Source organism: Macrobrachium rosenbergii, chromosome 56, assembly GCF_040412425.1.
Source record: "Macrobrachium rosenbergii isolate ZJJX-2024 chromosome 56, ASM4041242v1, whole genome shotgun sequence".
Taxonomy (NCBI): domain Eukaryota; kingdom Metazoa; phylum Arthropoda; class Malacostraca; order Decapoda; family Palaemonidae; genus Macrobrachium; species Macrobrachium rosenbergii.
Window position 1 is genome coordinate 11,639,599 of NC_089796.1, and position 25,032 is coordinate 11,664,630.

At 35.7% G+C, this 25,032-nt stretch overlaps 1 protein-coding gene across 1 annotated transcript in view; it reads left to right on the forward strand.

The window, feature by feature from the left end:
- The first annotated feature begins 235 nt into the window (after positions 1–235).
- Positions 236–25,032, forward strand: part of LOC136836648 (centrosomal protein of 290 kDa-like) — a 47,494-nt gene continuing 22,697 nt past the window's right edge. The window contains 16 exon segments of the mRNA XM_067101117.1: positions 236–364; positions 7,040–7,096; positions 7,098–7,145; positions 8,357–8,515; positions 8,780–8,875; positions 9,142–9,277; positions 9,583–9,719; positions 10,413–10,541; positions 13,103–13,215; positions 15,074–15,206; positions 17,907–18,097; positions 20,543–20,687; positions 23,036–23,120; positions 23,416–23,563; positions 24,203–24,458; positions 24,891–24,998. Coding sequence (XP_066957218.1) covers positions 236–364; positions 7,040–7,096; positions 7,098–7,145; positions 8,357–8,515; positions 8,780–8,875; positions 9,142–9,277; positions 9,583–9,719; positions 10,413–10,541; positions 13,103–13,215; positions 15,074–15,206; positions 17,907–18,097; positions 20,543–20,687; positions 23,036–23,120; positions 23,416–23,563; positions 24,203–24,458; positions 24,891–24,998 — 2,070 coding nt within the window.

A 25,032-nucleotide genomic window follows, 5' to 3' on the forward strand; every position in this document is an offset into this window, starting at 1 on the left:
CCCATCATCGCCCTTCCCGGGTCCTATGTGCGCCTTCTCACCTTCGGGCTGAGGAGCAGGCAGGCCACCTTCAGCGGCTCATGGACAGCATCCTGGGGACCTAAAATTCTGCGTCTGCTAAGTCGACGGCATTCTCATGTTTCCAGGTCTCTGGCGAACACCAGAAGGCACATCAAAGCAGTCCTCCAGCGCCTCCCAAGAGAAAACGGCCTAAATCGTCCGTTTTATTAAGTGGATGTCGCTGGCGTCCAGAAAGCAGAGTTCTGGAGTCACGAGGTATCTCCGACAGGCATCAGCCTCTTACATCGAAGGTGGCAGCGACGTAGCAAGGTTCCGACACCCACCTCCATCAAGGCGATCCAGGGTTCGCCCGGGATGGTAAGCTTCCTGACCTTCATCCCGGGATCGCGCACACCACGGCCCCTGGCGGAAGTCTAAGGGTCAACCGAAGTCCTGTCTTGGGACCCAACCAGCAACAAGCCTTTTCCCGAATGACGCCCTCGCAAGGCAGCAGCCTGTTTTCAGGATCCCAAGGCTCCCTCCAGCTGTGACAGAGCGCCAGTGCGTTGCCTGCGTTTGTTCTCAGGCAAATTATCAGCTGGCCTCCCAGCCCATCGCCTTCTTCAGCAAGAAGTTCAATCCCGCAGAGTCCCGGCAGCGTCGCAGCACCCCTTCCGCCCAAACGCACTCCAGCACGCCCTCACCACCGCAGGCGCGGCCGCCCAGGAAGGGACCGCCCAAACAGCAGCCTCACAAGCAGGAGGCCCTCAGTTATCTCAAGGAGCCGCGGCACCCTTCAGCGTCCCACCAGGTACAGGGATTAATCAGACGCGTCCCTCGTCTTGGGAGTATTTGTAAAGTCACCACCTGGCGCCAGGATAGTGTTTCGCGGCGCCATTAATTAAGTCTCCGCTGAGCTTGTTTTCTTTGGTGACTTCCCGTTTTATTTAAACTAAATTAGTCACGCTAAACGTGCCAGGTCACATATTTTAATCATTTTACTTTATGAAATTATTTGCTCACGAAGATGTCACATTGTGTATCACATGTTTCTTCATTCTGAGCATCAAGACTGTATCATATTGTATCTCTGTATGTTTCGCCATTGTAATTCCGTACTCGTTCACTGTATATTATTGTTTATTGTTTCGAAGCCTCAGGTCACCCAGTCAATTCCATTGTCTCTCACGGCCCGGCGTCCAGTCGCCATAATATCAACCCGCCTGGATCTGTAATAAATCAGCAGTAACACTATGCTCGTTTCTTTGACACCTTACAACATTGAATTTACCCTTACGGAACTTCTTACTCGTTTTCTGTAATGTTTTTTTCTACATCGGACTACGAATGTTCGTATTTAATGACGTTTAAGAAGGGAATGAAGTAAAAAGTTAGATATTTGATATACCTTTTTATTGCATTCTTTTTATTCTGATACATTCCGATGATCTTGTGCGTCAACGAGCTCCTCCTGTTTGGGAAACGCGTGGTTAATTCCATTTTAACAAATGTTCGCAACGGGGCTTATATATTTTAGGTAATGATAGAGGTATTTCACTGTTCTTATAATTCAAGTAATTATTGCAAAATCAACTTCGGTAGGAAGTATATTTTTACTGTTTTTATTGCCATTATTTTTGGTAATGTTGTTGTTGTGTTGCTGCAGTATAAATCTGATCTATGTACTACATAATCACTTTATCTAGCGTAATCACGTTTTTTATATATAAAATGGCATCAAATTCTGAAATAGATGTACATCATACTCTGTCACACTGATACTACACCTCTCGTATCTTCTGGCCATTTAATATCGCTCTTTCTATTGAGAAACTTCTTTTTTAGCCTTTTAATCGGTTATAAATAAAGCCATATGACTATAAAACGTAAAAATAATATGTAAACTGATACTAAATCGTGAGGGTATTTCTGAAAACCCATCCACCCATCATTTCAAAATGCAAATGAAATCCTACACCTACTGCCTAAATATTTCTTAGGATTAAATGCAACTTTCTTAAGTATTCTTCATGTTATTATTTTTAAGTCACATTATAATGTAGTTTTCATAGTAAATCATATCCAATTATTCAGATTCCACTTTTTTTTATTTAGAAACTGATGTTGAATATTCTAGTGCACACGTTTATTAATGACAGTCAATTTTATGTCGTAAATTTAGATAACCTAATGATTATTTATTAATTTTTGCCCCTGTTTCAACTCATGAGATTGTTACAAGAGGGCCTTTTTGAAGCCTTGGACGGAATCCTTAACTGTCCAGTCCCCGATCGATTTTGTTTGGGGAAGATTAGTGAGTCAGTGCAGAGAATAGCCTAGATCGCGGATTTGAAGATCGATTTAGATTTGGAACTTCGGATGAGTCAGTTCAGAGAATAGAATTTCAATTAAAGATTTACTTGACACAGTGGAGATGACGAATTCTCCAGGAATGTAGGATTAGTTGAATTATGAGGAAATAAGTAAATGAATAAAACACGACTGGACTAATTTTAAACATCACTTTTGACTACACGAATGAATATCTAAAAGTCATATAACTAGTGTGCTTTCAAATAAAACATCCTCTTTGATGGCGCATTCTTTTTTATAATGTAACTAAAATTTCATCCTCCAAGTCTCAATCACCGCAGTTTTGTTTACGCTAGCCCTTTAATATTCGTTCTCTGCTGTCAATCTTATAGCACTGATTAGTTTCACTATTTTTATCAGTTTTGCGCGAAATTATATTTTATAAAAGATTCTAATTAACACTTCAAACACTTTATACCTCTTTTTCTGCGAAGTATGGGGATTATCAGACTGACAAATATTTAATATGTATATACTGAACTGTACTTTTATCAAACTGACAGCTGACTGAGCTCGCGCGTCTAAGGTAACAGTTAATGAAGGCGACGCTGATTGGCGCGGAACCCGAAGCAATGTTTCTTATTGCTTGCTTTTTGAGTGACGTCATTCAGACAACAACAGGACACATACCAAATTTCTGAAAAAATATCAGGTCCTGTCAAACTGGTTGAAATATGATTTTACGATTTATCAGACCCTGCGGAGGACGTCGATGGTAGATATTGTTTTGACGCTTGTCTGTTATTTTATTATTGAGGTATTACAATAAGCTAAACCCAATCATTTAGGTATATTGAACGATGAGCTATTGCTTCTCAGTCGTAGGGTCACGGCCTTGTACTAAGTCCTTTAGACAACATTTTATTTATTTTAAGTCAGTTTAGATCTGACGGATAGGTTATTTTTAGGATGGACTGTAAGAGGCCCATGTCAAGGGTTTAAAGCAGAAGCCATTAAGTTGGGTTGCGCTATTACCAGAATGTAATAGGAGGCTAAAGCAGATGTTACAAGAAGGTTAGTCTTCCTGGATTAATGTGACGATTTATTTCTTCTTCCCGACCTCCGTCTTATCAGGTTCCTATTGGGGCAAACTGGGATCACTACTGCGGCTTGGTTCTGGCTTGTCATATGAAATTTACTGTCTTTGCTTATGCATAATCCTTATTTGTTTGTGATATTTCATCAGTCTTTTGTTAGTTTGAAGTTCAACTTCAAGGGGCTGGTACTCAACGCAACGCTAATTTTGCATTTAAACAAGTAGCTGCTGAACCAGAGGGTTGCGGTAGCATTCTTTAGTTTACCAGGGCGGTACTTCTTTGGTAGTCATGACAGCTCCGAAGAACAGTTGTACATGTTTTGTGTAGAATTTAGGTTCCCTCTGTATGACATAAGTTTCTAATTGGTAATTCTAAGGGTTTGTAAACCGCGGTGAAGCTAGCTTTCCAGGCAGTTGACGTTTTTCCTATGTTTATTTTTACCTGCAGAACAAGAATTTAAAATAATATTTTGTCAGTCAGGCTGTAACTAAAATGTAATTGACCCTTGAAAACTGCACATCTGTGCCACTTTGGATCGTGCACACAGCTCAGGGGTTAAATTACAGTTTTAGAGCAGCCAACCGGCAAAATATTACCTTAAACTCTTGTAAAAAACCATTAAAATAACATATAAAGCGTCAATTGCTTTAGTCTAGCTCCGCTACCAATTGTTGACTTTGTAACGGGAAACAAAACATTACCATTTCGCTTGAACTTGGGTGGCTCTCTATAGTTGGCTGCAGAAATCCGCTGCGCGCCTTATATCGCATTTTTAAAGATTACTGCATGCTCTACAATTTCTGCAAGAGGTAATTACTTTAAATTCTTGTTCAGCAAGTAAAATAACATAGAAAAACATCAATTGCCAGTCTCTCGCAGTTCTACTAAGCTTGATGAACCAACAACTGAAGTGTTCGATTGATTGAACCAAGCTGAAGCGCATGCATGTTACAGCTTAGAATCAGTAGTTTCCTAATAATGAATAAAAAAGTGCCTTTGGTTTTGACTCACTATCCATTTATTAAGCCCATCTTTTCGCTTGTTTTTCATGTTCCAAATGACATATATAACAGGAAATACAACAATAAGGTACCAAAACCTTTTTCCCAAGTTATTTACCCACCAAAACCCAAATTCCCAACAGGTCTCCCTTGCTGTTAGCTATTCTCAAAGGGTTTTACCACTAGTTCTAAGATAATTTACAGCTTAATTACAGCCGAAAGCTGACAAAATATTACTAAATTCTTGTTCCGGCAAAGTTCTATAGAAAAATGTCAACTGCCATAGCCTAGCTCACATGGACAGCCGGCTTAGATTCACCTTATTTTTAGTTTAGGCTTGGCTATTCATGTACCTAGGAAGATTTTGATCTTTCAAAGTTCACATATCAGGCCCTATCACTCTCATTGGCAATGAGTTAGTATTAGTATTAGCTTTTCATTGAAGCCAAAATATCAAGATTGAATTTACTTTACATTTCAAAATCAGAGATTAATAGACCTTTTCCTTTGAAAGTTTTGTGTGCTAAGTGATATGACCCTCAGTGGATGCAGAAAACCTCATTGGAAGTGGAGGTCTTGTTGTTCTGAAGTAAACAAACACAATAATACTTTGAGGGCCCATTGACTTACATTGCTGGGTAGGTGATGATAAATCCAAGCCTTGTGTCAGAATTTTACTGAATATTCTAGAATATTCTTTCTTTGTAGATTATAGACTGTTTTATTGTATAAAATGTTTCAAAGAAATGTATTTTTGTTCCTCAATGGATTAATTTATGAATGCTGTAACTGTTGTAGCTGGATAATGGCGTTTATGCAACGAGATGTGATGATGAAATTGGTTTGTATTTGTAGGTATAAGATGCTGCCATACTCGCTATTTTGCAATTGCTTTTTTATTTTTACGACAATGCATGAGGCATATGTGTTTTCCACTGTGGTCCAACACAGTTGTTAGAGGTTAAGTGAAGTAAGACAAGAATAAGTGATGTCCCAGCAGTAGTGTAGTCCAAAAGACACACACAGGACTTGGAAAAACATGCCTATATCATGACAAACCAGTATTTTTCATACATTACCTAAAGGTTGTGAAGGTCTTCAGGCCAGAGTACAGTAAAAGTCTCTAAGTTTTCACCATTATGAGGTTCAACACCATTGCACTTAAGTTGCCAATTTTCATATCGCTACCCTTGTTTTATCACATATAGTTTTATGAATAAATGTACAGAATCTTTTCCCCAATAAGAGTTTATGAAGTGGGGCTAAACTTAATGGCTAATGGCAGTGGAGGTGTGAGATAACCTACTTTAGTATGATTTATAGATTAGGTTAAGTGGCTTGGGAATTTGAATGTGAAGGAAGTTTCACAATGCACGGATGACTGATGCTTGCAGGTAGACAGCAAAACATCAATAGGGCAACTGGCCTTCCCTATTCTCTGCATTCTATTGTAGCAACAAGGCCTTTAATACAGTATCATTAATGAGGTCAGTTTGGTTTCTTTGGTGGCCTATTTTTTGTGTGGTTCTCAGGTTTTAATGTCCTGTATTAAGTAATAACTTGTTTGTTAATAAATCATTTAAGACTTTCCAGTAGTTATAATTTCACAATACCTGTGACATAATAGTGTAAAAGAACAAGATGTTGAGCATAATTGTTTCTACCTTTCAATTATACATTGACATTGTATTGAAATGCAGCAACAACATTGAAAGAGCATATAACCATTTTTTTCTTTCTGTAATATCAGTTTTATATTACTTGAACTCAGTTCATTTTTGCAAACGACAGCAAAATCTATATAGACATTGTAGTGGGCTTTGCATCATTGTTTTCAGTTTGTGATTTTGGACAGCAAGCAGCATTGTGTAATGCTAAATCATGGGAATCAAGTGGGAATATCTTGGGATTACCAGGAGGCTGCAGAATGGGAGAAGAAGAGCTAAGAACTATACCAGGTAAGATTTAAATTTGGACGACAGTACTCAAAGAAACTATATTACTTTTTCCTAAATCACTGCTTCAGTTATTCATTTGCTGGAAGTGATGGATGTCTCACTTACAGAAGGCTGGTATATATGCCCCCTCTCTCTCTCTCTCTCTCTCTCTCTCTCTCTCTCTTTCTCTCTCTCTGTACATTTGTGCATCAAACTTTCAGTTCATTTCCATAAGCATTTATAAGAACATTTGTTATATATATGAGCACTGATATTCACAGCTCTTTATTTTATTTCACAATATCAGATATTTTTCAGGAAAATCCTCTGCATCCTGTCTTCTGACCTGAGTGCAGAGAAATAGTGTTTTGAGAGAACCTTATGTGAATATCCTTGACACGATGTGGGAAAATAGTCTGAATGATGTTTAGGCACCATTTGATGGAAATTCATTCTTAAAGGAATTCTGCAGTGGAAATTGCAACAAAGACTCACAGCTTTCTCCTCTATGTATAAGTAAACGAACATAAAACATGAAAAATATAGACAGTTGTTAAAAATTTCTTTATAGGAGAATTTTTTTGCTTGGTTATTTTTAAGAAGGAAGATAATTTGCCTGGTTTTTTGTATAGTAGTGTTAGATTTTTCAAATGTTGATCTGAACTTCATACTTTTTATCCTAATTTCACAGACTTTAGCAGGAATCTCAAAGCTGCGGTCACGGGACAAAGCTGTAGAAAAGCTGGAAGCTTTTATTTACACTTACACAAGCTGTCATGATGTGCAAGTATTCTCAGGTAAATATACTGTATTTGTAATTTTAATAAATGATTAGTCAAACAACTCATTTTTTCTGTTTACATACAGTATTTCCATTCCTAGAGAAAATTGGAATTAACAAAAATAAACTTAGTTCTGACTTAGCTATTAAGAACTTGGTAAAGATTCAACATGATCCTGGGAACATGGTTTATTCCTACAAGGATGCTGACCTTCGTACTGTATTTTATATGGATATACTTTTGGTGACAGCTTGTCTAGTTGTCGAAACATGCTAACAGGGTAGTTAACTATCAGCAAGGAGGTGAGAAGTTGGGGAACCACCCATTCACATGACTGTCAACCCAATTTTTTACATTTTCCCCCATCATTTTGGTCCAATTTCTTCCCCCCCATTCTTATGTGTTTTCTGCCCTCTCCACTGGCCTTTGGGCTACAACAACAGCGTTGGTCAGGAGTCTCTCCGCTGGTTATTCGGCATGATTATTTAGGACTATTCCTTCTCCTGCAGGAGGAACACTGGTCTTGCTCCCCAGTAAGACAAAGTTTTAATAGATTTAGTTTTTCTAGTCTTGCTGCGTCTGTCAGTTTCCACAAGACTCCCTTTGAGATGTTCTCCCTTGTGATGTATATCATCCACAGTATCTATTTCATTACTTGTTTCTTAGCATTCTTCCCACTTGATACCTCTGGTAGTATGGGAAGAGTATGTCTGCCTCAAAACTGAAAATCAGTGCCTTATAAAGTTAAAGCAGTTGATTAGCTGTCAGGATAGACCAAAGAGATCTGAAGTAAAATAATTAGTAAAATAATAGGTGGTGTGATGATACATTAATACAAGTAAGGTAATATGTTATATTTCTTTTTCTATCATATTAGCAATAGAAGATTCTTGATACTGTGCTTAAAAGCATGGCAATTTTTTAAATTGAATTATGTAGTACATGCTATAGCTTTTTACAGATATACTATCATTTTGTATTTTGAATATCATAGTGTGTTAACTTATTGTGCAGTGTTATTCAATATTTGTGTAAATGAAAAGCTAAAAGTTCCCTGAATAGTTATGCCAGAATTCTGTGTTATTGTTTGCTGATACTGTTAAGTGTTTATAACACCCACATACACTACCATAACATCCCCACATTCATGGTTAGTAAACCTGGGACTATTATAAGTAATGGGTATGAATGAATATAGTTGTGTTAAATGTTTTATGCTTTCCCAGGTGGTGTCATTGGAAGAAGAAATAGGTCGCTTAGCTGAAGCAGCTGGCAGAGGTGATGCACAGAGAGAACAAGAACTGGAGGCAGAGGTTTCGAGACTTAAAACAATGGTCGCTAATGCGCAGGCACAGGCTATTGCTGAAGATGAAAACATTGCATATGTAAGAATTACTTTTGTTATATTTAAAGAATTTTTAATGTTTTATAATAGACTAATTATGTAAAAATTACCTTACGTCTTGTAAAATCAGATGAGATGCTATTAACTACTCTGTGATTGGTTTTGCTTCATAGTAACTGAAGGCCTCAGTAATGTAATACAGTAGTCACTACATGTAGATGATAATGATTTACTGGTCCATTTACACTTACTGTACTACTTTTGCAAGGTGGATGCTGAATTGTTTTTATTTGTTTGCATTAAGGACTGGTCTAGTGGATGGCGTCTTAAAAAGAAAGAGATGGAAGAAGCCATACAGAGGAAAAACAATGAGATACAGCAATTCATGGATGACCTGCAGGTAATGTTTTCTCCTATTTTTGATATATAGCAAGAAATGTTACTCAAGTAGGTTTTATTAGTAGTGTTATATGTATGGTACTTGCATTTTGAATATAGTCACTGTACTGTGTTATCTACATACTGTAGTTACTCTTTCTTTGTTCATAGTGTTTTTGGTTAATTAAGCTCACAGTTTTATTCTTAAGGTAGCTAATTTTTCTAATGTGATATTAAACTGTAGCAAGACCTTTTAAATGTTTTCAATGTAATTATGGTGTAACATAGGCTTGTGAAAGTGAACGTTCTGACCTCCGCATGACTGTAGAGGAACTCAGGGAGCGGCTGGCAGAAGCAACCCGGGATATTAACAGTATAACTGCTGACTACCTCAGTGTAAAGGAATCCCTCTCTCATGCACAAGGTTAGTATAGGTTTCTTTTATCTTTGATTTAGAAGCCTTTTCATGAAGAAGAAGGTAAGAAAAGCCAGATTTGTGAGATTTAGTATGTATGTTCAGATCAACGAATGAAGTTTTATCTTTTCAAGGTAAACTTTTATGTTTGTAATTATTCCAGCTTTAACTCAAAGTAAGTTTTATGCCATAATCTGTTCCTGAGGATGATTATGCCAGTTTAGCAAACTGCAGCATTAAATTGCTAGGTTTGATTATGTTAGCCTTCAGTTATTTTATACAGGATAAGCAAAATTATGTTTTCTCCTTGACAGAGAGCCTTTTGTTAGCACGAGAAGAGGTAAATGGTTTGAAGAGCCATACTGGAGAATTGACAGCTGGTAAATCACGGATACAGCAGAAGTATGATGAATTAAGTACTGCTGTTGATGCTAAAGTCAATCAGCTGAAGGTATGTTCTGAAGTACTTATTTTCAAGGTTTCATGGTTGACAACTATATAAAGATGCTGCTTGATTTTTGTCTAGGTTTTAAAAGAATTGAAGACTTACAGTTAATAGGATTTGTAGTTTTATTTGTTATATACATGAGCTTTGTTTGGGTTTGATTTGATTCCTAATACTGTACCATATTAAAATTCACAAAGGATTTTTAAAATGGTTACTTTTTAAAAGTAGTTAGCAGATCTTTATTTGCATAAAAAGAACTGAAGAGATGAAGTAAATTATCTCTGTATTACCAAGGAATAAAGGAAGTACTCGGTATGGTATTTTTGTGTCTCAGGAACTTTTTTGAATTGCAAGTACCCTTTAATGATATTAAGTAAAGTTAACTCTTAAATATTAAAAAAAATGTCATCAGTGTTAGTAATACCCTATAGGTTAATTGCGTAGCATTTTTATGTGTCTGTAGTAAATTAAAGTTAGTTAACAGTCAAGAATTGAAAGAGTAGAGAAATAAAATGTCTGAAAAGAATGGACGACTCTATTTTGCTTAATCTAAATTACCAGCATCCTTATGCTCAATATAGAACAGGTGAAATTAGAGTAATGCAGTAACATGGCACTAATAAAATTGGAAGTATGTTAAATAGAAGACTTGAGTGGTGTTAACCATATTTCTGCAAGTTAATGAAAACTTTCCAGGTTGTTGTTGCCCAGCGGGAAGCGGAGTTGCAAAAGTTGAGGTCACAGCTCCACCAGAGGTCTGTTGCAGCATCATCTGCTGTACAGCCAGTTCAGGGTGACCTGTCTCAAGTTATTCAGTTAGAACAGGTATATTTTACTTTTTAATTGGAATGTTTATTTTACCTTATTGATTTCTGATATCTTCTGTTACTTTCCATTGTAGCTTGAAGTAAATCACTGCATTTGTAAGGGTATGAACTGTTAGAAGTAAGAACCCAAGTTTTAAATAGAATATTAGTACAGGTTTATGGATTCACTTGTAAACTCTCAGGAGTCCAGTAAAAACCAGACAAGATGAATCCAGGGAGATAGTTTACACCACTGAATTGGTCACTTGGGTGATACAGTACAGTATTGATTTGGTAAGATTTGGCAAATTAGGGAAAGGCAATAGCAAAAAGACTTTTGAAAGGTGATCCCTTAATTTTCAAGCACTGCTTTGCTAATTTCATCTTTAAATTTTAGTTGAGGTCCATCTCCCTAAGTCATTTCACCTAGTTAATATACAGTACATTAATTATTCTCCAATGCATATTTGAGAAAGTCTTAAGATCTTTGGTAGTAGTATAGAACATCCCAAGTATTACTGTACTGGTTTCCACTGAGTAAATGTAAGTGGTGGTGCAAGTTTGCCTGGTAGGAGAAGGAACTCTCCCCTTAATCTCAACAGAACAATGACTAAAATAGTACAAGTAAGAAAAAAAAGAAAAATGAAGCCACTTTGCTACAGAGAGAAGTAGGATTGAGAGATGTAGAAGTATGATCATTCAGGAAATTAATTGCATCTTATACAGTATAGTCCAATGTAAGATTTAGTCAAAAGAGGAAGCACTCCAAATTTGAGAGCAAAATTCCAGACAGAGATGACTAAGCCCTACATAAAGTTTTAAGAATTAGCATGACGAAATTATTTTTTTACTGGCAGATTTAGCAGTTTGAGCCAAGTGGTCTCCAAGATACATTTAAAGAACTTTGAACATTTGAAATATTGCTTAAGCGAGAAGGCTGGCTGAATTTTCATCTAGGATAATTGAAGAATTGGGTAGGAGAGGAGACAGAAATATGTAAAAACTCCATTTTGGAGGTACTGAATTTGACTTAAGCTGTGGATTACCATTCATTTACGATCGCAAAATCAGATTTAATAGATAAACACAGGCTACTCTAGATTAATTTGGAGAATTAAGAGGATGAAGAAATATTGAGTATTGAATCATCCATAAAAAGATAAACATTTAAAGATGCAGGTACTTTTTGTCATTTCTGTAATACAATTTTGATGCACTCTGTGATTATGAAGTAAAAGAGAGCTAATTTACAGGACAGTTTTCAATACATAATTGACTGTAGTCTTTGCTAATGTTTAGACTGTTAACAAAATTCCAAGTGATTCTGTTGTTCAGTTGATCAGATAATCTTTCCATAAACTATATAAAGCTTGTTTGTGTACTGTTCTGAACATTGTGTAACAGGTCATAAAGACATGCTGAAAGCAGCTGCGTTTGCAGTCATTAACTAGGTCAGACGAAACATGCTATTTCCCCTGAACAATAGTGACATCACTGAGGGCAGGATTTTTGGAAATGGATTGATAACAGATTACAGCAGATTAAGCTAACAGTTTGGTTACGGCAGTCATCAAGATTAAAAGTTAGATTGAAGTGGTATTCTGTTGTAGAACTGAGCACATTTAATGCAGTTACTTGTCACCCTTCAGGAACAAGTACCAGCTTTTGGGTAATGCAGTAAAAAATTAATAGAATATAGCATTAATAGCAAAAAGTATTTTGTGCAAGTACATACTCTTCATTCAACAAGACAAAATGTTTGGATACAGATCAACCAAAGAAATTTCTGGCAGAATCTCCAACATTTTGAGTTATAATATTTTTACAAAGCTGTATTTCATCTTGTTCTTTTCTATACAAAGAAATCCTTCAGACCAATCAAATAATTTTTCATAAGTAACTGTGTAAATAAGATTTTTCATTTTATTCTACTTATAAAATTTTTTTTAGCTTTATTTCTCAACTTGGCTTTTATAAGCATTTCAGAAAACATACTTTCAGAATTTTATCACGAAGTAAATTTTCAGAAGTCTGTATACATAAACATAATTCCTCACAGTGAGATAGATACTGTACTGATTGCAGTGAACAGGGACAAGATCAGCAAAAAATTTCCTTTGGAAATTGCAGTATTTTTCCTTTTATGTATATAGTTATGCAGGTATTTTTATCAATTCTTATGTACCAAGAAACTGTGGAAGTTAGAAATAAGGTATACTGTGTGTAGGCAGTTAACTTTTAAGTTCTATAAACTCAATTAACAGTAATATTATTTATGAATTATAACATAAGGTAGTATATTATTCAAGACACAAAATACTATCACAAAAATGGATCCTGTATTGTGTGCAAATAAAATGTAAACCAGGAAAGGGCATCTACAAATGTATTCTTGTGCAAATTTAATCATTCTTTAAAGAATGCACTCTTGAGACCATTTGGATGCATACCTTGAAATAGGGTGAGTTTTTTGAAAAGTGTAAGGTAGGTTAGTGGCCTTAGATGGTTAAAATGTGATTAGCATTTAAGGTAAAATTTCTTCATTGTGATGTGCATGATAATAATTAGATTATTCTACAGGAACTGAAGGAGAAGGACTTGGAAATTGCACGTCTCCAAGAAAAATTAAGTGAAGCTTCTAATGAGATTGAATCTAGCGCACTCCTTATTTCTAAGCTCAAAAAAAGCAAAATGTAAGTAAAATTGATAGTCTAGTTATAAATCTCCAAGCATGCTTATTTTAGTGTTTTAGACTAAATTTCTTGTCTCTAGTAAAGAGCTTGTTTGGTGTAGGTTTATGCATAAATTAAGAATATGGTTTCACCGTATTCACCATCATCAACTCATGTGCCCTGTGAAAAAAAGGGCTTTTATGAAATTCCAACCACTCATAGCTTTCCTGTGTTTTGTTTTCTTTATATCTCAACACATCTCCAGCTGATAGTATCACATATTGTTCTCCTTAGAGTGTTGTGAACAGCACCTTCAAATCACCTCCATCTCCCCTACTTCAGTATTTCATCTGCATTTTGAACTTGCAGTTTCTCTTATGGTATCATTTCTCACTCTGTCCTGCTATCTGACTCCTAATTTTCTTCCTAAGGCTCTGTTCTTAGATCAGCCAAATCTTTTTAGATACAGTTTCACTGTCATACCCTGATGTATGTTTATATAGCAATACAGATTGCCCTGGACTAATTTATGACCATCTTTGATTTCCAAATCTTGTCTTATTACAGTATAAAAAAACACTTAACTAACCTCATAATTATCCATTAAGTAAATATTTCTGAATCACATTTTCAGACTAAGAAAGTACACATTTATATCATAATCTCTTCATTTTGGGTTGTATGTTTTTTTATACTGTTATGAGTGTTTATGCTTTTAGGTATTCGCTCACTTTGTGGTTTATGTTTCTGTGAGTGTACTTTCTTGTGTACATACCGTAATTTTTTGCTTCTGTGCACTGTATATACTCTTAGTTATTGCTACGGAATCATTGGGGCTGTAACCAGATTAGAATTTGAAGTTATTGCTGAAATTATTATTAAATTGTTTAACCAGACCACTGAGAAAAGATACAGTAATTGGTAGCATATAAAATCCACTTTTTTCTTAAAAAAGAAAGGTAAAGGAAATTCTTGGTGCATCTTATAAGGTGAAGGTCAGGTACACACTATTAACCTATAGGCTATGAGCAACAATTCCCACCTTCAGGTGCCAGTGCAGTTATATTCAGCATATATATCTTACAAAGAAGTATGGAATGCCCTGTTTCTCATGACAGAGATATAAAAATAAAAATTCAGTCAAATAAAATGTAAAACTCATTGCAGTAAGATGTATCTCTGGCAAAATCCATTTTACCAGATTTCTTATTAGTAAGCACATGTTTTACAGTTGTCAGTAACAATACACAAGTTGTCCTTTCTTTATGCAAAGGCATAAGCATAAGAGGTTTTTAAATATAATCTGTGTAATCAGTAAATAGCATCAATAGTTTTAAACCATAGCCATTTTGCATCATCATTGTGTTACTGCTCATCATTGTGTTAGTTATTGTCAGATGTCAGTATAAATGCTATCAAAAGTGACAATACATAAAAGTCATCTTTGCTTTACATACGTAGATGTCTGGTTATAAGGTTTTATATATTGCATATAAAACTAGCTTCACTATTATTAAAATGTAATGTTGTACATTTACTCATTGTTTCTACTGAGCATTACGTTTTATTAACTTTTGTCAACTTCCTCTGCTCACCTCCACCGGATTAATTGCACTTACCCTGTTACTGTCCTTTATACTTGACTTTGTATGTGTTAGCATTAAAAAATGTCTTTCATTTGGTTATTTAGAAGTACTGTATAGCATTAGGTACAGTATACTGTATAGAGACAAGGGAAAAGACTATAAGCTAACAAATGTTCAGTTTGTTACAATGCAAATTCAGGTAGCTTACAATGTTTTGTATAGTGTAATAAAATCCAAAGTTGTAGTATGCATGTCCATAAATCATTATTTGTTTTAATGTTTTCCTGTTGCAGATCAGCTGTCGAAGGAGAAGCTGCAGTTATAAGTCAGCTAAGAGCAGAACTCCATGAAGCTCAGGAGCATATGCAAAGAATGCGAACTCAGCTTTTAGCTGCTGAAGAAGATGCTCAACTTCATGCTCAAGATGTATGTTTATTAGTTGAAAATTTAAGAGTCTGTTTTATTAGGACAGAATGCTGTCATCTCTTTAGATTTTTCTCTCCAGAAAGTCCTGATTACATGGCTAATACTAGAGTGGTATATTTTGGTTCACAGCAGATTTCCTAAATTGTTTCATGAAGAGGGAGGGAGATCTGCAAATTTGAGTCTGTTTTTCATGAGTTTAGTAGAGATATGAAATTTTACCTGATCAAAGAAAATTATTGTTGCCATAGGGAGGGCATCACTTAAGTATTTCTTATTTTAGTATTTGGGCACCAAACTACGGATAAAGTTACCAATATCATTGGTAAATTGAAGTCTAATGTAGTGTATACTGTGCATGTGTTGATTTCATAATTAGTTTAGAGAAATCAATTTTGGGCCAGCTTAGGGAAGTTACTGGCTATTTGTGATGGATTTGGAACCAAGATATTTCAAGATACCTACTAGAAAACATGCTGGTATAACACCACATTTGGTCAAAAATATATTTTTAGAAGTACTTAGCAGTACTAATGCTTATACAGTAGTTTTTTTTTTTTTAAAGTACTAGAATTTTGTGCACTTTACATAAACTGTGATCTGGTTTTGTGCACTTTTTGCCTAAACTCCAATCTGGTTTTGTGCACTTTTTGCGAAACTCCAATCTGGTTTTGTGCACTTTTTGCTTAAACGCCAATCTGGTCTAGATCATCATCTCTGCCATTTCCCCATGTTTTCCTGTTGTGCCCAAATGGTCCTCATCCTGCTACTTCCATGTCTATTATTTTTCCTTAACCTTTCTCATTAGATGTCTTAACCATCTCAGTCTGAGATCTTAGTCTATATTCCAACCTTTAGGCATCTTACCTAACATAACTCAGCCAATGGGGTTGCTCTAAACAAAATTAACAGGAGTTTTCTTGTCTTTTTCTTGCTCCATTTTCCTCTCCTTGGACTATAAGGACTGACTTTTTGTTAACAAACCATGCATTGCCTTGCATATGTTTTTGATTACTCTTCGAATGAGAAGGAGTGTCAGGTTGGATAATGTGCATCCTTACTCATAAGATCAGATTAGATGCTGTTTTTGAACAAGGTGCAAGTGCCATGTAAGGCTTTGAATGTAGTTTTTATGAAGGACTGAACACCCACATAGCACTAATGGCAATGTGGATATCCAGTTATAAGCACCACAGAATCCCTAAGAGAGGAGTTTATCCTTGCTGGAAGGGTAGCTATGTAGTTAGTACGAGAAAGCACTGGGATGGTTTTTAATAACATGCCTCCCAAGGTCAGTGTATGTAAACAGATTGTTTTGTAGACACCTCACTTGAATCAAACACAGCATGTAAACCAGTATGTAGATTAATGTACACTATTAAAATTGGGACAGCAAGAAAGGCAAAAAAGGAAATGCAAGGAAAAATTACACTTTAAAGAACATTACTGTACACAAGTAAGATAGTGTACAAAAGAATATATAAAGCAAAAGATTTTTAGTACTCAACTTTCCCTACCACATGCACTTATCCAATCTTCTCAGGTTTACTTATCAAGGCATGAGAGGGATAAGTAAAAACTGGAACAAATATGGACTACAATAACTCGATAAAAGAGGTACAATTAATTATATACAGTCCTTTCTTATCCATTGTTGCCTGCTCTTTATACCAGAGAGGATCACATAAGGCTTAAGAAAGTTGAGACAAAATACTACCACACCAAATAACCTGGTATTTCCACTACTGTAAATGCTTATTAGATGAATCACTTGTTATAAAACAAATATATACAATAGTAAACTTTTCATGAAGTAAGACTAGAGCCTAACAAAATTAAAAGACTGAACAGGCAAAGCAAGCCCAAGACACTAGACTGAAACTCTGTTGAGTGTGACTCCATTTCATCACCATCTTTAGTGTTTTCTCTCAGATTTTCCTTGTACAGTACATGTTTAAATGTGAAGCTAGTTCTCTGTGGTGTTGTTCTTGTGCTCTCTGCTTGAATTGCCATTGGGTCTAGTCTTCATATATCCTCTTCTGTAGACTTTCTGGGCCTTCCTACAGGTCTTCATACTTTTGCTTCTATCTAGTACCACAGATTAACTGTTCCTTACCCCTTTTTACCACATGTCCAAACTATCTCAGTCTTTGAGATCATAGTCTATTTTGCAGAATCTGTTTTGCAACTTACAGACATCATATCTCTCTGTTACATTGTGTAACTGTTAATTCCACCAACACGTTTCTTTCTTATACATATCCCTTTTCTGATGACACCACATAAATTGTATGCTGCCTTTTGTATAACTTTCCTTCAGAGATTTCATCATCCACTTTTTGATACTCTGTCGACACTTTTTTTTTTTTATATCCCAATTTCAGTGCCTTACAGAAATCTTGAAGTATATGGCACGGACATTTATATTACACAGTATGGTTAATGTTGAGAAATGTATGATAAATGAATTCACCTTTGAAAAAGTGCACAAATAATGAAGATAATCAATTTATGTTTTGGATTTAGGTCAGATTCATCAGTGGTTTTGATGTAGTACTCAACTTTGCTTTAATTTATTTAAAACTTTTGATAATAATGATACTGTAATAATGTTAGGATTATAAAAGTGACTATTGGAATAAAATAGATTTTCTTTTCAAAGTTGCATATTTTATAACATTGGTGACTTTTATTCCTTCACAGTTATCAGTTGTCATTGGAGAACTCCAGTCTTACATGGCTGGTGAATTTTCTTTGGCTGATGCTGTCAGAGAACTGAAAGAAGCTCGGAATCAAGTGCGTGTGAGAGACAGTCAGATAACGCAGCTTACGGGCTTGGTTAACTCTCTTCAGATCAACATTAATGACCTCATTGAGGAAAATGGGGAATTGAGGTAAGAGATCCATTCCAGTTACAGTGAATGGAGATGTTTTCAATATCCTTAAACCTTTCAGTTTTGTAGCCACCCTTTTTGCTGAGTAGTTTGGTGATTTAAAACTATAGTTTTTGGAGTTCCAAATATGAGAGATTCCCACTTGCATATAGATGTGTTAATGGGCCTTTTCCCTTGGTCAAACAGGGCCATCCTTTATTGCTTTATCTGTTTTAAGAATAGAATCAATCATCTTACTTCTCAAAGATGTCTGTGGTAGTGCGGCTCATCCTTGGGTCAGCAAATCCCTCCTCCTTTGTCATATTCTCTCACTAATCTATCTTTACACAAAGGCCTACTGGAATTAAACACTGAAGTACAAAACTAGACTTTATTTGCAGATTTAATGAAAGTGGTTCAACAAAAGCTACGGTCATGAAATGGAGTGATTCACACCTCCTATCTATGGAATTCATAACTAGGGGAAATACTGTTTCACAAATAATTCGATACCAAGCAATGCTAGTGAATAACACCATGGTCATCAAACAAAATAATAAGGTCATAATTATACTAGATCACAATATATGTCATATAGTACGTAAGAGTAAAAACACCACTTCCAAATATTCGTCCTCTCAGGACGAAACTCGAATTCCTGTGAAAGAAACATATCATATTAAAACCTGAAATGGTGTTAACTGTCATGAATATCCAAAACAGAAAAATGGAAACTGGATACAAAACAGGACAATGCATAATGGAGACCCAGAGGTATTTCACTGCAGCACTATTAGGTCTGTCTATTAGAAATGTCTGTAAAGAGATAAGTGTTCATGAATTATGTTACTCTCTTTCTATGGCAACAAATAACAGATTTTCCAGTGGTGATCTTCTGACACTTCACCACTAACCAAACAGACCCAGATCTCTTAATGCAATCCTCCTGCAAGACTCTATCCCCCGGTTAATATACCGTGGGAGATTGCACACACCCACGCACATACTCCACCGGAACCTGGACACTTCTAGCGGATCGGTTCAATGTTCGAAAGATCATGATCAAATAGCTCTCTGTATCCAACTGAGCAAATTGCCAAAGTAAGCATAAATGCACATGCTGCAAAGAGCCACTGACAGGTCAGCATATAATTCTTCTAAAGTCCTCCAAGACATAATAGATGTTATTATTTTATCCTTGCTAAGAACTTCAATACTCAAAATTGTAATGTTGAAAGCATTGAGGAACCTCGCTGTCTTGAATGTTATGTGAATGGCTGAGTAATATTTAGGCAGTGGTGCAGTTATTAGCCAACCCTTACCCATATTCTTTCTTTCATAACATGACATACTTTCCTGCAGGTACTTAATCTGTTCTTTCTTTCACATTTTGGTAAAGCAAAACTCTTTTTGAGGTACAACTTATATTTTTGCTCTTGTATCCATCATTATCCAAGATTTTACTGTATTTTTTCACTTTCACTGCCTGTTTATGTAGAAACTGACACTTGTAATGTATGGGGTGAGGATAAACTCAGTTAGGCCTTGAGCTTCTATATGGTCCTAAACCTAGGTTTTGAGGATACTGTATTGGCTTCACTTGGTCATGCCATTTAGACATTATACTTGTAGACTAGGGTCTCTTTTGTCTGAAAGAAACTGTACAGGCAGTCCCCAGTTATTTGCGGGGGTTCCATCCCCAGCCAAGCGCCACTAACTGAAAATCAGTGATAATAGTGCTGAAAACCCTGCTTAACGAAGCTGTTAACTGGAGATTAGCACCAAAATCCCCAGTTGATGGCACTGTTAACTGGAGATCAGTGCCAAAGTCCCCACTTAACAGCTCCGTTAACTGGAGATCAGTGCTGAAAATCCGGTTAACGGCATCACTAGCCAAGCGCCATAACACCAAAATGCCATTAACCGATGCTGCCGGTAAGCGGGACTGCCAGTATATAATTGGTTTAAGTGCTTAGGCTTCCATTCCTTTGTTGATTAGTAGACTTAGGATTAGGACAGTTAAAGTGTGGTTGGCTTCCTCCTAGATATGGCAGCAACACTGGTAGTTTTAATCTAGTATATTAAGGATAATACAGTTTGACTCATGTAGCCAATAAGACCAGTGAGATGATATGTCTGTGCTACAGCTTACACAAACAAAATTCTGGTAGAAGTGTATGATTTAGTTTTTTCTCAACTAGGTCTTGATTGGCAGCCTTAACAGTATAATGGAAATAGTATGCATGTAACTTGATTGGATTTTGCATTTAAAGAAGCCATTCTGAGCTAAATTATATTAATTTTGAGACAAATTATATATTGCACATGAGTATTGCTTCACATAAAGTAAGTTACCATTTTTGCATGGTGTGTGTTTGACTTGCAAGAAGGTATCATTGACAAAATAATATTTGTTTAATAAATATAAGAGGCAGTCAAGTTATATACGTTTATTACCTTTCACAGGGAGCAGTTGAAGCTGGAGCCTCGAGAGGATATTGATCTTCCTGGTGTAAACAGAACTAATTGGCAGGACAGCAAGAAGATTATTGAGCGTCTCACAAACCAGGTTAACAAGCTTCAGGATGAGAAAGTTACCCTAAAGACCAAGGTATATCTGGTTTTGTCCTTTGCAGCTTAAAGGGCTTTTGGAAAAATTTTGTATGGCTGTGGAATTTCCATCTCCCCAATACTTATTTTGTGTTCTTTTCACTAGAGTTGATGAAGGTTAGTTTTCATTGTTGATAAAAATTTTGGCAAAGTTTGTTAATGCTTAACTGTATTGTTGACTGTCCTGCAGAATATGCCAGATTATCTCAAATAATTTTGCCTCTCAGAAAATAACCTTCCAAGAAAAGCCTTTTTGCATCTTACTCATCCTTTATATCAAAACGTATTTCTTCATATTCATCGTCATCATCATCATTCAGGGTTTTATGTTAGGTTTTCCCTTTAAAGGGTTAGACATCTGATGATTTTTCTCCATTCTCTTCTGCCTTGTGTACTTTGTACATGAATTCCTTTGTTGTTCAGGTCTTTGTATAGTATGTACAGTGGTCTTTGTTTTCCCATGTGTCATTATCATGCCCCTTCCCTATCTGCCACTCTGCTAGCTAATTGTTCCTTTCAGTTTGTCATTAGATTCCCAAAATGATCTTATTCTTTGAGGTCTAAGTCTATTTTCCAGTCACTGGACACTACATTTCTGGTAATTCCTTGTTTGTGATAAGAGCGTCCCAATGTACTCGGCTGTAAAACAGCATTTAGTAATCACTCCTTTTTAGAATATTCTTTGAAAGGACCTATGTCTCTGCTGCAGTGGGAAGCCAGTTAAGGACTTGAGTAGTCTTACTCATCCAGGCATGATGTAAATATTTTCCCCAATTCACATACCAGGAAACCAAGGAAAGCACACAGGGATATCCTTATTTATCATAAGACTTGTGGTCTGCACTAAGTCCAAGCTGTTGCTCTTATTTTTCTCCTGTTTTTGGTTTAACAATTCAGTATATCATAATAACAGAAATGTTTTACCTCCTCCAAGGTATACCTCAGCATTATAAAGTAAACCTTCTCCATTGTTTCACTAGTAGGTATTCCTGTGCATATCAAAATTTAAAATTCCTACTTCCTTTAAACTTGGCAATCCTGAGCATCTCCTTTGATGCTAAGTTACATAATGGTGTTTGATATAAGGTAGTGTCATAATTTTCTTACTGCTTCTTGCTGGTGCCCTTTTCCATCATAATTGTTAGTCTTGGGCCTTTCAAACTTTTCAGTATTATATCTGTACACATAAAATAAGATTTTTGTCATAATACTACATTTTTTGGATTATTATGAAGGTAATTCTGTGGTAAATTTTCCTAAGGGCTAAACTAACACATTTAATTTTCATTTTTTCTTAATCTTTCTCCCATCCTTTTGCACCATGTTTAGTTTTTATGTTGTGTATTTTTGGTCAGTTAATCTATTTTTTGTCTGGTCCCTCCTTATTCTTACAATTTGGGTACATTGGAGTTGGAATGTAAAATTTAGGGCAAAGGCCAAGTGCTAGGATCTATGAGGTAATTGAGTGCTGAAAGGGAAATTAAAAGAGGTTTTAAAGGTGTGTAACAGGAACGAAACCTCCCAGTTGCCCTATGAAACAATTGTTAGGAGGAGGGGAAAGTAAGATGGAAGAAAGATAATATGAATGAAGGTACAGTTAAAGGAATGAAAGGGGCTGCAGCTAAGTAATGCCTGCAGTGCACCACATGTGGTGCATTGATGGCATTACCCCTTACAGAGGATACATTTTGGGTATATCCTGGTTAGTTGTTTTGTGATTGGTTCTGCAGGTGCTTTTAATTGATTGCATAAGTTTTTATGGTTCTGGAGCCTCATCTTTTTCCACTGTATTAGAGCTTTCCTAACTTCTTGGAATGGCACATTCCCAAAATATCAGAATGTAAAATATTGCATCCATGTGTCCAGTATTTCTTTCCTTTCTTTGGTATGTTAATTTCCTGATTTTAACTCTTTAGTATGCACTGCCCCCTTCCAAACCTATTCTGTCGTTCCCCATCCACTTACTTCATTTCAAACATTTTCTTGACTTCTTCTTGCATGTCAAGATTCTGATTCCATTCTTCCCATATCTTCCTCTTTGCCTTGCTACTTGCCTCCTCTTCTCCTTATATATGTATATCCTTCTCCCAACATAGTCTTTGCAAGATTTTAAAAGTTATCATCTTTCTTCCTTATTTAGAGACATACATTCCATATGTATTCATGAAAAAAATGGAGTGTTTTGAGCAATGTTCTTTAGTCTTGTTGCTGGTAAGTTTATATAGGATGGAGGATTTACTCTAAGCTTGACCAATATGTGTAGATTTATAATTGAAGAAGTAGAAGCTAACATTATGATCATTCATTTTTCTTTAACATAAGAAAATATAAGCAATATTTTATTTGTAGGTTTATGAACTGACTAGGGAGCTGTCCAACTCTAGAAGCTCTTTACAGTTGACCACTCTTGAGATTCCAAAAGGTCTTTCTTCAGGTGAGTTTAAGCAAGCAGCAGATAATGAAAGATGATTCTGTATATGGAACTGAAGTTAGTTTGAGGTTATGGTACTGATCATTTTATCTTGACCATGTATATGATTTTGAACTGTTAATTGATTTAAGTGTTTAGATAAAATTCATGGCTTTGCATAAGGATTCCATTCTGTTATTCAGGCTCTATAAAATTTTACTACCTTATTTTTTATGTTTTAATTAGAATCGCTCAGTATTTCATTTGTTTGATGGAATGAATGTTCATTACTTATTCTTGGAGGTCTCCTTTTCTTCAGGCCATACAATGGCAATAGACACACAGCCCCTGGAAGAACAACTGAGTAATCTGAGTGCTGCAGTTAAACAATTAGTTGAGGAGAAGGATAGACAACCAAGTAATGATTGTCAACGACAACTAGAAGACCTCAGAGAAAAATATCTCAAGTGAGTTAGTGCATGGAGTGATTTTGTCATCGTTTATGTTTTTTTGGGGAATTATAATTATTAGAAAAGGTTGTACAATCCTGTTAAGTTTCCGAATTTATTGGTAACCACTTTTTGTTTTTCATTAGTGTCTCGCATCTCCGTATCATGAATTGACATTTTACATATGTATTCCACAGTGTGTGCTTTGTGATATACTTCAGGTTTTCTAATAGTAATGTATTACTATTGTCATAATATCTCAGGCCATGTTTTATTAAAAGTATGTGCACTGTATATTTTGAGTGTAAAATCTCCTGCTTAGTCATTTCTGAAACTGGACAGGTGTGGTTATAAGAGAATTCTTACAGTCAGGAAATTTTCAGTATACATACTACAAAATTTGAAGCAAGAGTGTAAAATTTTAAGATATCATTTTGCCGGCTGTTTTAGAAACCCATGGAATATCCTGATATAAAAAAGGTTGTAACATATTTAAAGTATTTATCAGAACCTTCGGTTTAAAAATGCTATATACTGCGTATCAGAATTATGAATCTTTAATTTTTCTCCTAAACCAAACTGCCAGTGTCAGTGTACAGTAGTAAGGTAAACATGAAGTGTCTGGCTACTTTGCATGATTTAATCTCCTGTTCTCAGATTAGAAGGAGAAAAGTCATCTTTGGAAAGAATTTTAGCTGAGGATAGAGCAAAAAAGAAAGTAACTCGAGAGTCTGAAACTTCATATGAGGAAATTTTTTGTGATGACAAGAAACCAGTGGAGTTGAAATCAGAACCAGTTGTCAAATCACCAATGGCTGCATTAGATGAGCTCATAGCTGCCTTGGGAAGTCTTCCACCATCCACAGAAGAAGTTATAGCCAAACTTAAAAATCAGGTCAACTACCTTATCCAGGTAAGGTTGTATCTGAGTTACAGCTTTGATTTCTCAACTGTACAAAGTTTAGGATGAGGGATTGATATCTTTTATAGCTTTAAATAAACACTGTGCCTTTAGAAAAATAAATTATCTTGAGGGGGTAAGGATTTTTAATAACCAATGGTTTCCACATTTTTATAATAGTGTTGTTCAGTTTGAGGTAATTATAAGACTTTTTTTTACTGCTTTTTAAGAGCTTATTGGCTATATTTACTTTCTATGTACAGATACTCTTGTAGTCATGAAATGTTTGCAAAAAGGTCAGTTCAGTGAAATCTTGCCTTAGTTTACACTGGAGTAATTCAATTCTGAAATTTGCTTGAAAATTATACTGTTCATAATTTTCTTGAAAAATGACACTACTGTACATGTTAAATAACTAGACTTGATTTTTATTTTTATTATTAGGAATGCAACAAAAGAGAAGAGGAAATAAACCAGAGAGAAAAGTCTGCTGTTATTTATACTAACCAATTTGATAGTCTTCATGAGCAAGTATCTGGCTTAAATGAACAAGTAAGTGCAGAATGATTTTGTGAATACTATAGTA